Source organism: Astyanax mexicanus, chromosome 13, assembly GCF_023375975.1.
Source record: "Astyanax mexicanus isolate ESR-SI-001 chromosome 13, AstMex3_surface, whole genome shotgun sequence".
NCBI classification, from domain to species: Eukaryota; Metazoa; Chordata; class Actinopteri; order Characiformes; family Acestrorhamphidae; genus Astyanax; species Astyanax mexicanus.
The window spans coordinates 37,029,293-37,044,887 of record NC_064420.1 but is presented as its reverse complement, the minus strand read 5'-3'; the positions used below and the strand labels follow the sequence as shown (position 1 = coordinate 37,044,887).

The following is a 15,595-nucleotide window of genomic DNA, read 5'->3' as shown; positions in this document are numbered from 1 at the left end:
GTTCAGGGTTCAGGGAGCACGATATCATCATTTTCACACATGGATTGAGAGAGTTCACCACAGAGTCCAGATCTTAACCACATTGAGAATCTTTGGGATGTGCTGGATGGAGAAGCTTTGTGCAGCAGTCAGACTCTAACATCATCAATGCTGCTGCAAGATCTTAGAGAAAAATTAATGCAACACTGGATTGAACTAAATCTTGTGTCATTGCAGAAAATTATCAAAACAATGTCACAGTGAATGTGTGCTGCAATCAAAGCTAGCGGAATCTGGCTTGAACTGTCCATGTGAACAGGCAAGTGACTCTGGCTGAAGACTCATCGGACATGATACTAGTTCAGAAAGTGAAAGAAAAAAAAAACAAAAGAAATTAATCTGAAGCAAACTTTTTATTCAGTAATATAAAAAATAGCTTATTTTAAGCATCATTGCATATACTGGAAGAAAAACAATAACATTAATAAAAATACGTAAAAAAAAAAAGAGAAAATGATTTCTTTGCCAACATCTTTGCCAAGGAACTTTGAACCTTATTTCAAGTGATATTGCTAGAACTCCTCGTGATCTGATTCGGCTGCACCACGTGCCAATCCTAGACTACACAACTGCTTGTAAAATTACTATTTACACTGCCAATGCTAGAAGCCTGCACTTGTACTATAATTACGCTGGCTATACGCCATCAACTCTCAGGTGCCCTTTAACAGACAGTGTCAAACATATCATTAGGTTTCTGCTGATGCACTCTATGATGTACAGGATCATAGAGTGGCCCAGCATGATTTAACTGCTGGTAACCTGGACACATTTGCAATGCCAGTAGCCTTTATGAGCTTTATAAGAGTCTAATGTACCGAAAAAAAAAAAAATCATAATGCATACAGTCTAACTGGCAGTCAATTATTGAAGATAAAGATGTAACGTGCTTTGAAACACAAAACACATCATCATCCAAATCCAGTAAAAGCCTCTGAACTTCAGACTTACACCAGAGCCCTGACATAAAGAAGCACTTAGTCCCCAGCGGTGATCCAGTCTGCGGTCAGAGGGACGTAATTGCAACCTGCTTGTCGTCTCTCACTCCTGCCTCTTTCATCTTGCTCTCATCAGGCTCCACCAAAATCTCCACCCCGTTCCTCTTAGCGAACAGCTTGCTGATCTCCAGGAAGGTGGTGTTCTTGGTTTCTGGGATGACCACCCAGATGTAGATGAGCGTGACGAGGCAGATAAAAGCGAAGATGATGAAGCCGTAGGCCCCGAGCCCTTTCTGCAGGAACACACACATGGAAACTATAAGCAGGGTGGTTCTCCTCATTAGCTCATTCAGACTGACTTTGATGAGGCTCTGCTGGTTTTATACTGCTCAGTAAACCCTAATCCTTAACAGGGTTCTTAAAGGCGATTAAAGAACAACTAGAAACTGCTCATGTGTTTATTCTTTTAATAACTGGAACTGTTCTGTGATTATTTTAACCATTAACCATTATAGACAGAATACAGTTACAGGTTTAGTTGATTAGTATTTGCACTGTAAAAAGGTAAGGTCAGACCAGATATATATATATAATATTGATTATAATACCTTTTTTGGGGTTAAAGTTAACTTTAAGTTTAGTCAAAACTCACATTTAAGTTCTGCATTTTAAAAGGTCTGTCAAATGACTTCAAACATTTTGCTGACTCACAACAATGATAATGCTAATTGTCTTTACTTGCATGTTTGTTTACAGGTGCATCACAACAAAAAAATAATATTAGTAAAAAGATACTTTATTTCAGTAATTCAGTTCAAAATGTGATTTAAAAAGAGTGATCTATTTTAAGAGTTTATTTATTTTATTGTTGATGATTATGGCTTATAGCCAATGAAAAAGTAAAAGTAAGTATCTCAGAAAGTTTAAATATTATATAATTAAATTATACAATAACGAGAGGCACACAGTGAGGTCTAGTGTTTGAGGTCTAGTGTGAAGTTTCCACAATCAGTGAGGGTTTCGCGTGCCATGATGTCTACCAAAGTCGAGTCTACCAAAAGATTTTACAGCACATGGATTTCATTTTCCAGCAAGACTTCGCACAATGCAATGATAATATACATATATATGTATGTATATATATATATATATATATATATATATATATATCAGTGTCATATATTCTTAAAATGACAATGATATTGTTTAGTGCAATTATTATCCAAGAAATTAGTTATCCTTAATTATCAACAATGCTTTTTAAATTTAGAAACGTATAATATATTAATAAAAAATATCACTAAATGAGCTGAGCTGCACTAAAATGAAATCTTAAAGCTTAAATATTGTGTAAATGTTTTAGTCTGTTTTAATTTCTCTCAGATAGATTGTAAAGCTTTTGACAATAGAGCTCTGAGCTGCTGCTGTGATTTGAACCTACAGTATGATCTCCTCACACTTAATGACCAGCAGTTAGACTGTTGTGCCACTCTAGAGATCTTTTCACAGTGTTTTAAGTAATAAGTAATAATGGGTAATAAGTTAAATTATATTTCAATTTTATGTTGTTTGCTGTGCTCAAATCTTGTTTTGCAAAATTGAAAACATGTATGCATGTGTAAAAAGTATGTCAAAAAGTATATCAAAAGCCATCTATTACATAACTGAATTAACCAAGGATATAACTACATAACTACGCTCATATATCACAGCAAAAAGAGAGTACACAAATAGGGTTAAATACTGGTGTGGGTTTCCCGAAAGCTTCTTAGCACAAATATGAGCATCACACTGAGCCATCTCTCTCTCTCTCTATGTTAAGACATTCTTAACGGCAGATTGCTTTTGCCACTATTGGGTTCTGTGTGATATTCTTAGATTTGATCAAACATCACAATGTGAAGTTAATAACAGAAATAACTCAGTTCTGACCACAATGAAAGGGAAGACCAGGCCCACTGTGAAGTTTGAAAGCCAGTGGACGGAGCCCGCCACCATGAAGGCTGCTGGCCTGGAGGACTGCCGGAAGACCTCGTTGGTAATCACAGTGGGAATCGGACCTGTGAAGAGAGAAGCAGAAGCCTTTCATCATCGACTTTCACAGCGCATGTGTTTCCAGCTCATTTTATCACCACACAATCCTTCCTCGAGGAGGCAGCGGGCTGTGAATTTATGAGCTCTAGCTTTTACAGTCTGGTTTATATCCACTTTAAAACACTCTCATACTGGCTACTTCTTAAGCAGCCTCTCAAAGCTTCAGAGTTAAAACTGTGTAGATTTAGATGATGCCAGATGTGCACTTACTCGGGCCTATGGCGTGTCCAATGACATAAATGATGACGCAGGCGATGCTGACATAGGGCATCCAGTGCAGAGTCTCCTGTGGGTGGGTCATCAGAGTATGATCAGTGGGGTACTTTTGTCATGTTTATAGACCTCTCTCTCACTCTCATACACGCTTATACACACTGAACAAGCACAACATTATGCTTTTACACCAATTATCCATTTTTTAGTTTTACTGATTATATAGGAAAATTGTGTAGTTCCAGAGGTGGGAAAAGTATTTATAACTAAATTCTACTTAAGTAAAAGTAAAAGTACCCATCTAAAAATGTACTCAAGTAAAAGTAAAAAAGTACTCAATTTAAAATTTACTTTGAGTAAAAGTTACATAGTTACTTTTATTTAATTGATGTAAAAAAGTATAAATCATAAATTAAATATTTATTTAATTTTAAAAAATTGACCTTTCAGGCAGTATTTGTTAAAACCACCCCATAAAACATTTTCAAGAACAAGTGGCATAAGTTCTATGATCCATTTTTTTCTTTACTGTTAAGTAAAGTTAATGTTAAAAAGTTATGGTCATATAGGTGACTATAAACTATTTTTTTTGTTACAAGTACAATTATTATTTTTTAACTTGCCATTGCTATGCTTTAACTGCTTTTTACATGTTTTTTTACATCCAAGCAGATGTTCCTAATAAAAACTTAAGGAATTATCATGAAAAACATGAAAACATACAAAAAAATGTTGGTCAGCGCATGCACAGTGACGTAAAAAAGCACATATCGATGGGTAGCGTAAATCGACAGAACACCGGTTCCCCCAAGTTGCGCACACAGACCCCAGGCTACACAGCTGATTTACACAGCGTCTCTCTCGCTAACCGTAATAAACACTGCATGGAGAAGTTCAGCTGCGCTGCCATGGAGAACAAAACTCTTTATAAATTCAGGAGGAGTTTTCCAATGTAGCGAAGTAAATTACTTGTGTCAAAGTGAGTCAAACTTGAGAAAAAGTAAAATGACCTATTTTAAAAACTACTTTAAAAACGACAAATTATTCATAAAATCTACTCAATCACAGTAATATGAGTAACTGTAATTCGTTACTTTCCACCTCTGTGTAGTTATGTTATTACAGACTGTAGTACTGTATATGTCTCTATGCATACTTGTATATTATACTGCTGTGTCTCGTCCACTCACACAGTTGCAAGAAGAAGTATGTGAACCCTTTGGAATTTCTTGGTTTATTGCATGAATGTGTCATAAAATGTAATCTAATCTAATCTTTATTCAAATCAACGGTATTAACAAATATTATGTGTTGAAAATAATAACACAAAGAAATTGCATAAGTACTGATGTCTTCATTAAGAGCAACCATAAAAACATCATATAGTGATAGTTTAAAATAAGTATACAAACCCTATTAATGACCACAACAAAGGCTAATTAAAGCTAAATATTGTCATACCAGAAATCCTGCTAGTTTGGAGGTGTTGACTAGAGGCAATTTTTTAAGTTTACTCCACACAGGAAGAATATGCATATGAGATGCATGCCAAATAGAGCCTTTAGAGCATCAATGAAGAAAATGACAAAGTTACAAAGACTAGAAAGATTTCAAAGACTAGAAATGTACAGTGGAGTTGAAAAATGGACAAAGTGTGTAGAAAGAGGTGGTAATTAAGCTGCTAATGCTTGTTTGACACACACATTCGCACACACACACACACACACACACACACACACAAGCTGTCTGGAGTTCCAGAGTTCAGTTCTGCTGGTTCTGTTTTAACTCTGCCCAGGTCTATTTATGACATCAATAACACTGCCCTGTCAGCTGATTGAGTATTTATTGCTGGTAAAGGCCTGCAGCCACATAAAGGAAAATTGATTTTGATCTTTCACAATAAAAATAAAAAGCTGTTTTAACTCAGCCTTGGGCTTAAGGAATAGCAGAGGCGAGTTCTGTACCTGCAAGCTGAGGGCCACGGTGAGGATCACGCAGGCCCCGCAACAGATCCCAAACCCAATCAGCAACAGGAGCTTCCTGCCTGAGGCCTCCACTATGAACACCTGTGCAACAGCACAAAACAAACTCATTCTTAGTTACAACAGCCATCCACGATACAGTAAATCACCCATCCAGAAACCCATCCAGAACAGCTGCAGCCAAGCAAAGACATTCAAGATGAAAGAAACAAAACACAACACTTACTGCAGCCAAGGTCATGAGGACGTTGACGGTGCCCGTTCCCACAGTCACGTACTGGATGTCGTTCTCTTTCACCCCTGCTGTACCGAAGATGCTGTCCGCGTAGTAATAGATCTGAGGATAGAATCCAGAATCAGTATCAGAAGATTTCCAAATCAAAGCAATAATAAAACAATAGTTGTGCACCGAAGCTCCAAAGCTAATGTAATGTAATGTTATGCAACAAGGTAACAATTAATGGAAGTTTATACTCCACCACATGCCTGATTTACACTGAATCACAAGTTATGTAATCTGGAACAGACTGGCTTTTGTCATCTCTGACATCTGGTTTACATAAGTAAACAAAGAGAAGCATGTGTCTAAGCTTTTCAGTAATTTATACTTTTTGTGAATATTTACAAGCTGACACAATACTAGTTACAGTTACATGGATTTTAGCATGTCAGTCTGTAAATATGAAATATGCAGTATGACAGAATATATATTTGATGTAAGTACATAACCACACTTAAATATAATACCAAAGGTCTGTAATAACAGGACACTAGTAGGAACTAGTATAATGTGCGATGATTTTTGCCATTCCCTTGGAAGCTAAAGGCTAAAGAAAGAGCCTCCTGCATCTACTGGTAGCTATTTCGGCCAGGGATGCTTGCTTGTATGTACAGACAATTTAGGCCAGACACATTTACATTGATATACATGGCATTTTAGCTGACGCTCTTATCATGACCATAATTCAAGTTTTTTCCTATTATAGAAGTAGACCAATGTAGTGTTGGAGTCTTGTCCAAGGACTCGTATTGGTGTAGAGTAGTATAGTCACCCAGACTGGGAATTGAACCCCAGTCTCTTACATGATGTGGTAGCTCACTAGAAGGGGGTGGTGTTATCCATTGTGCCACACCAACCACATTGAACCCAGGACCTCATACATGCAAAGCAGACACCGCTGGTCATGATCATTACCACACACTGCACTGTCCACTGTGGGTGGTAATTCCTTCTATGACGTAAAGTATTTGGAAATGGAATGGCGCACCCACAATGATAAAGCACAAAAGGTACCACTTTAAAATAAGACTACCTTTATAAAGGGTTTATAAATGGTTTACAGTGAGTTTTTTAATGGTTATTAATTAGGTTGTAAATGCCTTAAAAATCATTAATAATCAGTTATAACACATACGTACAAAGGGCAACAATGACCTGTTGTTTGCCAAATAGTGAACCCACAGACATCTATTGTTGCCTTTTCTATGTGTTTTAACTGATTAATAATAAACCATTTATAAACCCCTTATAAAGGTAGTCTTATTTTAAAGTGGTACCTTGTGTGCTTTATTATTGTGGCTGCGCCATTCCATTTACAAATACTGTACGTCATAGAAGGAATTACCACCCACAGTGGACCATTAATAAACTAATTGTAAGCCATTTATAAACCTTTTATAAAGGTATTCTTATTTTAAAGTGGTACCGCACAAAATAACACCTCACAACCTATATAAGTTGTCCCGTAAGGTTATGATATCATTATAAATGTGTATACTGCTATTCCATACATAGACAGGCAGCTAATAATAATAATAATAATAATAATAATAATAATAATAATAATAATAATAATAATAATAATAATAATAATAATAATAATAATAATAGTAAAATAAATGTAACCTTCCATTTATTACTGGCTCTAAAGCAGCTAGCTGTGGCTTCAGTGTTCCAGTACCTAGATTCAGCCTTGTAGCTTCAATACCAAAGCAATATCAAAGACTAATCATTTACACAAGGTTGGAGTAAAGGATGATCCTTTGATTAACCTATGTTGTAAAATACCTGTAAAACTATTCTAATGTTGACAGAGCAAATGATAAAATAATAAAATGAATGAATGGCGAGGCTTACAGCATTAACTCCTGACAGTTGCTGGCCCATGTTCATAATGATAATGGATATCAGCTGCCAGCGCAGGGAGCGCAAGGTGAGGAGCTTGAGAACGGACAGCTGACCCTCAGCCTTCTCCGACTGCTCCTCCACCCGCATCTCTTTCAGCTCCTCTTCCACATCCTGCCAGCCTCGCAGATGCTGGAGGCCTGAAACACAGAACACAAACACACATTCATTAATTTTAAGTCAAATATGAGTGCTGTTCAGTTTGTTACATTCTAAGTGCTGTAGTGTAGTGTAATACTTGATTCCAGTCTAGGTCTCAAGACAATAAATGCAGTTGACGTGAGGTCTATCATATGAATAGCGTTCTATGTTGAATAAAACGAAGGATTTGTAACACAAGGAACGCCAGAAAATCTAATATGGCAAACATGGATTTTATTTTTATTTTTTTCTTACTATGTACATTGCCTTAGTTTGACAAAGACTATATTATAATGATAATTAATAATCATTATAGTCTAGATATTATTTAACATTATTTTTGCAACATTTATAATGAAGTGTGATATTGTACTGTGTTTTAATATATATACAGTATCAGTCCTGATGAGAGCCAATTTCATCATAACTTTTTTGCAAGTGCATTTGAAGATACTTTCAAAGGTCCTAAACATTTTTAGATTGACTGACCTTCGTTTCTTAAAGTAATTTTTTTCTTTAATTAGTTCTTGCCATGATATGGATTAGAACATTACTCAAATAGGGCTATTCACTGTATACCAACTCTACCTCTTCATAACTTCACAACTGATGCTCTCAAACACATCAAGAGGACATTAAATTAAAGTAATTAACTCTTGACAACTTCAGCACAGCTGTTAACTGAAAGAAAGAAAATGCTTTTTTTCTGTTTTTCTGTTGCTAACAAATAATTAAAGGGCAAAGTAAGAGTGTTAAGTGAGTGATATTATTTCATCCAGTATCAATAGCATATACTCAAACTCAGGGAAGCGAGTTGGGGCAAGGCTAAAAGCTAACCGTGTACAATCTCCACAGCTTGTGTCATGAGCCCTCAGAAACAGAAAAATCATCAGATTTCATTTTAAAGTAAAATGACCTTATTAAATTGCGTCAGAGCCCAAAAACAACATATTTACTAGTAACTCTTAAAAGTAAACAGTGTTTTTAACAAAATACTGAATAAATTCATTCTTTGGCACTATTAAAAGAAGGCAAACATAAAAAATATTACTCTTTAAATTAATTACCTGTGGATTCCAACATATCATAGAGCCACAGTATTGGCCACAGTATTACAAATGACATTTAGGTCAGACACTTGTTTCAGAACTCCTAGGAAAGCTGTCGGTTGAGTTTGTTAAAAACGGTTCAGTGGAAGACCAAACAAAGGGTGTTGCTTTAAGAGTAATTGAGCCATGAAATAAAAACATGCTTGGACACTTCGGTAAGCAAATAATCACACTGCAGAGGATGTGGGGAATTTTCCACATTCAAGCTACTTTTCCAGACTGCTGCGTTTGCTTGTTAGTACAAGAAGAATAGCACGCATGCCATGTTCACTTAGTCACACCCATTGTCATATTACTTGAAGTAAAACCTCCAGATTTTCCCCCCTCCATATACTATATCTCATACTTATCTAATCTTTTCCCACGGGTCGGAGCTCAGCGAACACATGAGGAACCTGATCAGTTCTGCTTTAGGCATCGTTCATGGCTTCCAGCTAATAAACACATGCCGGGTGCTTGTCTGAACACATAAAAAGGTATTCTTCTGATTTATTCAAATATTTGGCATATCGTTATATCTCAATAAAGCTCGGGTTTTATCAGTTTTGCTTGCTGTTTTTAATCTTTTATCTTTTATTAGTCAATTAACTGTTTAAAGTTTTAACCAGATTAAAACTGCAGGTTTAATACTTAGTGAACTAAAGGGGAATTCTGCATACTCATACAGAAAGTCATTCAAAACTTGTTCAAAGTGGTGTCGATAGGAACCAACGGTCCAAATAGACATTGACCATCCAAACCATCTCCAAAATCAGTAAATTCTGCATTTTATTTGGAGATCAAGGGAGTCATGTCATCTGCTGGTGTTGGTCCACTGTGTTATATCAAGTCCAAAGTCAGTGCAGCAGTTTAAGCTTCCCTCTACTGACAGCTTTTATGCAGATGCGGATTTCATTTTCAAGCAGGATTTGGCACACTGCCCACACTGCCAAAAGTATCAATTGGCCTTATATAATATTCTAATTTACTGAGACACAGATTTTTGGGGTTTTTTTATTGCCTGTAAGCCATAATCATCAGTAATAAAAGAAATAAACACTTAAAATAAATCACTCTATGTGTAACAGATCTATATAATATATGAGTTTCACATTTTGAACTGAATTACTGAAATAAAGTAATTTTTCAATGATATTCTAATTTTTTCTAATAATAAGTCATAGACAGGATTAGTTTCACAAACCCTAATAATTAATGTAAAAATCCATTAAGGTTCTGTCTTAAAACTGATAAGTGCATTATAAACCTATAAGGGAATAAGCCTATAGTTTTAGACAGACTACACAGAATTTTGTATGGAAAACAGCCTCAATAAAATCATGAAGCCAAATGCCTCTTCATCAGCATCTCATCCTTTCTTACTTCTTACAAAAGAAAGTGGCTTGTACCTGTCCTGGCATTTTTCTCGTCGCCTTTCTGGATGAGCATGTAGCGGGGGCTCTCGGGGAAGAAGGGCAGGAGGAGCAGCTCCAGGACAGCAGGAATGCCAGTAAGAGCCAACATGATGGGCCAGCCTGCAGAGGGGTATTACACAACAATAGCTCAACTATTAGTGTTAATACACCTTTATACACACTCAGCATTAGACTACAATAAGCCAGACACCTATAAAAGCACAGCCTATAACTGCTGCACCCGAGTTTCAGCAGCAATTGTACACATTAATGTAATCAGATTAACTTTTGACACTTATTTATATAATTAGACATATGCTGATTGAGACAGTGTGCCTGGTGAGGATCACTGGTGTGGTAAATCTAAACAATGTTGATAATGAAATATGATATGAAATATGTGCACAACCTAACACCCAGTTTTTTATCACAATTAACTACATTTTCTTATGTGCAAAGGTTCTTTGTAGAATGTCATAGATGAACTTTTGGTACAATGGAAAAAAATAAAACTTGCAGAAGTTGGTTCTCTAGCTTTAGATTTTTTTGTAAAGGAAGATGTCTGTCTTTGTGTTGCTGTGAGGATTTGATTGCATTCAGCAATGAGAGAGTTACTGAGGTTAGGTTAGAACTTATTTTTAACTTCCCAACTCATCCTAAAAGTATTACACGGATCACCTCAAACAATGCAAAGAAAACAAGTTTATAGTCATAAAGTTTTACAAGTTCAGAAATCAATATTGGGTGGAATAACCCTGGTTTTTAATCACAGTTTTCATGTTTCATGTTGGCATGTTCTCCTCCACCAGTCTTACACACTACGTTTGGATAACTTTATGCCACTCATGGTGCAAAGTTTCAAGCAGTTCAGTTTGGTTTGATAGCTTGTGATGATCCATTTCCCTCTTGATTATATTCCAGAGGTTTTCAATTTGGTAAAATCAATGAAACTTATCACGTTTAAATGGTCTCTTATCTAAATAAGGCACTAGTGTTGTTATATAGGTTTTCACTTTTAACCCACCGCCCCAAACACTGTCTGAAATACACAATTATGAAAGCACTGGTTGAAATTGTACCCCCACTATTTTACTGCATTCGTTCTTTAGCTCATTTCCAGGTGTCTTACCTTCAGCATTGCCCAGAATGTTCCGGATCCCAAACACCTGAGCTGTGAGGATGCCTACAGTGATGAAAAGCTGAGGCACGATGCCAATTGCTCCTCTCAGATTCTTGGGGGCCAGTTCTCCCAAATACATTGGCACCACATTGGAAGAAAGGCCTGGAATCAGAGATCAGATTAATAGAACAATATGTTCTTGGTGTAGGTTTAAAAAAATTAAAACAACATAAGCGTGTTAAAAGCGTTTTTAAAAAAAAAGGTTCGGTTTTGTACAGAAGTAAGGGATTTGACTGATACCAAACCAAAAAAACAGAGAAAGTTGCAATGGTATATAAAATACTTATATTTAAATAAGTGTGGAAAGACAACACAGCATTTTGTTAATTTCAATTAATATATAGAACATATTGAAAATGTGTATCAGTGAGTGGAGATGTACTAACCAGCACAGATTCCTATTATGACACGAGCAACAATAATGATTTCAAATGAGTTCACCACCTCACTGATTCCCATCATTACAGCAGGGACAATGGAGAAGATGTTGTTGAACAAGAGGGTGCCTTTCCTGAAAGCAGATGTGATGTGGAAAAAGAGAAATTCAAGAAATTCATCAGTTAAATAGTGGATGGATGAAAATAAACCTTCCTTAAGGCCCATTTATACTCTCTTTATGTACAGTAATTAATGTGTTTTCATTCATTCCAAATTACATTGGAATGAATGTTACTCAATACATCCACTAGATAGAAGTTTGGAGTCATAGGTTTCAAGGTTATCAAGCATGGGCTGGTTTCAGACTGTCAGCTCAAATCTCATTTGGGGTATAGGTATATTTTATCCAGATTGATTTTTGAAAGCCTAAAACCACTTGAAATCTGATTTTTCTGGGGCTCCGAGTAATCAAGCTGGCTAAGAACTGTGACTATGATCGGGAAATTGTTGGTTCGATTCCTATTCTTGCCATCAGCTGCCAGAGTCAGAGAGAGCACAATTGGCCTTGCTCTACTACTACTACTAAGAGACAGTAGTGTGAATGGAAGATGTTGTAAACAGTGTAAAAACAAGCCTGCCATAACTTTCTTTTCTGCGAAAGATTTTTCTTAGTTTTGTCTGTATGGCAGTGGGTGTATATATATATATTTTTTTTAACTATTGGCTACACTGCCCTCATAGTTTCCAGTGGTTCTGCTCCATTCCATCCATATCCATTAGCTTTTAGAGAATATGCACAAATATATGAAAGCTGAGTGTATATACATAACATTGTGCATACATGAGACTTTAAATAGAAATATTCTTGGCCTTTCCAATGCAACATCTATTGCCTCTTCAAGGGAGCATACACAGTCATTTTGATCATGTAATTTAATCCAAGATTAAGTTTATTTTTTATAGAATGTTTAAAATACCAGCTGCCCTTTACATTTAATGATGAATGTACCAATAGAAATGATGCAGAGAAGTTTTGTTAGAGTTTTTGTTCAGACTGTAACAACATGATTATAACAAAATGAACGGCAAAATCCAGTTACCTTCCAAAGCTGTTCACCAGTGGAGCCACCATGAGAGAGCCAAAGAAGCCACCCAGTGGGTACATGGATACAGTGAGGGACCACAGCAGAGTCTGAACACTGTCTGTAAGGGTTTCATTACGGCTCTCATACACACTGCTGTAGAACTTCTGCATGTCCTGTAAACCACAATGCATTTATATGGTATAAACCGGATTAGATACAAATAGTCAAAAAGTCAAAAACACTCAATCCTGAAACACAGTGAAACACAATATGATCTGTAAAGCAGTTCTGAGACAAAGAAAGAGAGAAAGAGAGAGAGAGAGAGAGAGAGAGAGAGAGAGAGGGTACCGGAGATGGAGAGTTGACCACAGCCACATTGTAGCCATACTGAAAAGATGACCCGAACGCAGAGATCAGGGTAGCCAAGGCCAAGACCACGGTCAGCCTCTGCAAGAGAAACATATGTTTAACAAAGAAAGCTCTAAACTCTGACTAATCCAAACTGTTTTAGAGTGGACAGATGCACAGTGCATCAGTCACAAAGAGTCTAAACATTTTCTCAGACATAAACAAGTGAATCTTTTCTGGTTTAAATATCAGCATTAGATTCTTAAAGGATGTGTGGAGCAAAATTAGAGATACTAAAAACTCACCCCTTTCCTTTCCTGCTCTTTTCCCACAATCATCTCTTTCTCCATGCTCGTAACTGTGACCAGCAGTCGCTGCTCAATACTATTAGCTCCTGGACAAAACAAGTCAGGTCGTAGTTTCCTCTGAATGCACTTTGGACATTGGAGTCATGGCTTGGCATGCTCAAGCGCAGATTTGCCAAACAGTCATTTATGCAGTACATGCATGGGCCATTTTATGATAATGTTATGACCATGCACACACCAGGTGAGAAGTACGCACTTGATCATAGAACTAAATCAACCTTGAAGAGGCCATAATGGCAATATAAGACTTATAAACTATTTCACCAGTGCCAGGAATTATGTAATTAGGATTACAGAGTGATTCTGCACAAGCTACTATTGTTAGTGAACCCACAGGCGATAAATAAATGAGATAAAGAGTCTTCGCACTACTGATTACTGCACAGGATATGACAGATATCTTCACCACAAGCATGTGAATGAGATGTATAAGTATGGAATTTGACCAAAAATGATTTAAGATCACTTGACTACCACATGTGCAGATGGTTCATCCTGTATGAACATTTTATCACTAATACTGATACCAGTTTCAAGTCGATAATATCATCTGTTTAAAGGAGAACTTTGGATAAAGAGCATTATTTTTATTTTTATTATTATTATTATTGTTATTATTATTATTATTATTATTATTATTATTATTATTATTATTATTATTATTATTATTATTATTATTATTATTATTATTAGCACTGGGCGCCGGCTGCTATAGCAGGCTAAGCGGAGTCTATGTATATATGTCTGTCATTATCAGCACAGTGATGGCAGCACCCGGAGCTACAAACAAGTGCAATAGGATGTAAACAGTGGTTTTTAATAAGCTTCTTGTGCACTTTTTAACCCTTGTGTGGTGTTCATATTTTTGTTACTTGTTTACTTTGTTACTTGTAATTCAGCAAAATTAAGCAATTTTACATTAAAATGCTTTACGCATGCATGCTTCATCTAAATTGCAAGCGATATAAACAGCTTACATGGTTAATATTTGCCCTTTAGCTTTCTTATGTTACATTTCTTTCAAAAAGTGCCACTCTTCTTTTTTTATTAGTTTTTTTAATAAAATGTAAAAGAAAATGAATTAAACTAGAACTAAAATAGATTTTTTTTGTTTAGTTTCAAAATTACAAATGAAGCAATGTTTATTAGCCCTTGGCCAAACACACTGTATGTAATATAAATGTGTGTGTGGGGGGGGGGGGGGTGTAAAGTGTGTTTATTGAAAATGTGTTTTGATATATTTTTTTCACAAAAAATTAGCCAATGCCAATGAGTTTGAAATAGAAAAAACATTTCTTTTGTATCATTTGATGAAACATGAAAACGGGTCCCACAAACCCGAACACCACACAAGGGTCAAGTTATTAATGTCTCTATTTAAATGGCAGAGCTCTCCAGATTCTACCAAGGAGGTGTGGAGCTACTTTGAGCCTGGATAACGGTGTAAAAAGCAACTTATCGGGGCAAAATATGCACCTATATGGCCGAGTGCAAAAAGTACAAAATTACTGTATCTCAGAAAGCTGTAGAAGAGCGGAGGTGTGCTATTTAAGAAAGCTAAGTACTTTTATCATGTTTTACTACACTAATAAAATGCACATATAAACAGACTACAGTAGTTTAATTTAAACAGAGAAGAACTGCTTGTTATTTGTCAACATTTATGTATTTAAATATCAGCTTTATATCATGTTCTGCCAGGTTATTCCTATGTAGTGTTAGGAGTCTTGCCCAAGGTTTCTAATTAGTGTAGCACAGCATAGTCACCCAGACCTGGAATTGAACCCCAGCCTCCCACAATGTAGCTCACTGGCAGGCAGTGGTGTTATCAATGGCACCACACCAACCACATTTCACATTACCAACCAATTTTACATTACTTTAAGGAGCAGTATGCAAACTGATCATCAAGTGTCATCTCAATAGACCACACCTTTATAAGTTATAAATACCTTCTGGGTGAGGTGATGTGAATTATGAGAGTTTGAGCGATGTCTGATTGTGGGTGCCAAACAGATGTCCCATTTTATTTCTGAATCTGTGTCACTTATGTGCCAGGAAAACATCATAGAAGGCATTGCTACCCCCAGTGGACAGGACAGTGGTTTGTAATGATCATGACCAGTGGTGTCTGGCTAAAA

The 15,595-nt window shown here is 36.3% G+C and overlaps 1 protein-coding gene across 1 annotated transcript; it reads right to left on the bottom strand.

The window, feature by feature from the left end:
- Nucleotides 1–373: 373 nt before the first annotated feature.
- Nucleotides 374–13,546, bottom strand: LOC103039283 (solute carrier family 2, facilitated glucose transporter member 5). The gene is made up of 12 exons (XM_007246291.3): nt 13,392–13,546; nt 13,087–13,185; nt 12,754–12,911; nt 11,662–11,786; nt 11,225–11,377; nt 10,090–10,215; nt 7,404–7,591; nt 5,493–5,603; nt 5,249–5,350; nt 3,282–3,357; nt 2,910–3,037; nt 374–1,270 (listed from the first exon to the last, which is right to left on the bottom strand). The coding sequence occupies exons 1-12, from the start codon at nt 13,434–13,436 to the stop codon at nt 1,046–1,048; spliced, it is 1,536 nt and encodes a 511-aa protein (XP_007246353.3). The 5' UTR covers nt 13,437–13,546; the 3' UTR covers nt 374–1,045.
- Between the last annotated feature and the right edge of the window lie 2,049 nt (nt 13,547–15,595).

What these genes read in the sequence shown, in the direction of transcription:
- LOC103039283 (XM_007246291.3), bottom strand. Translation starts at nt 13,436, where the DNA reads ATGGAGAAAGAGATGATTGTGGGAAAAGAGCAGGAAAGGAAAGGG. An exon ending in CATAATAGGAATCTGTGCTG is followed by an intron (nt 11,378 to 11,661) that starts GTTAGTACATCT and finishes CTCTGATTCCAG; the next exon opens with GCCTTTCTTCCAATGTGGTG. An exon ending in CCGTGGCCCTCAGCTTGCAG is followed by an intron (nt 3,358 to 5,248) that starts GTACAGAACTCG and finishes ACCCACCCACAG; the next exon opens with GAGACTCTGCACTGGATGCC.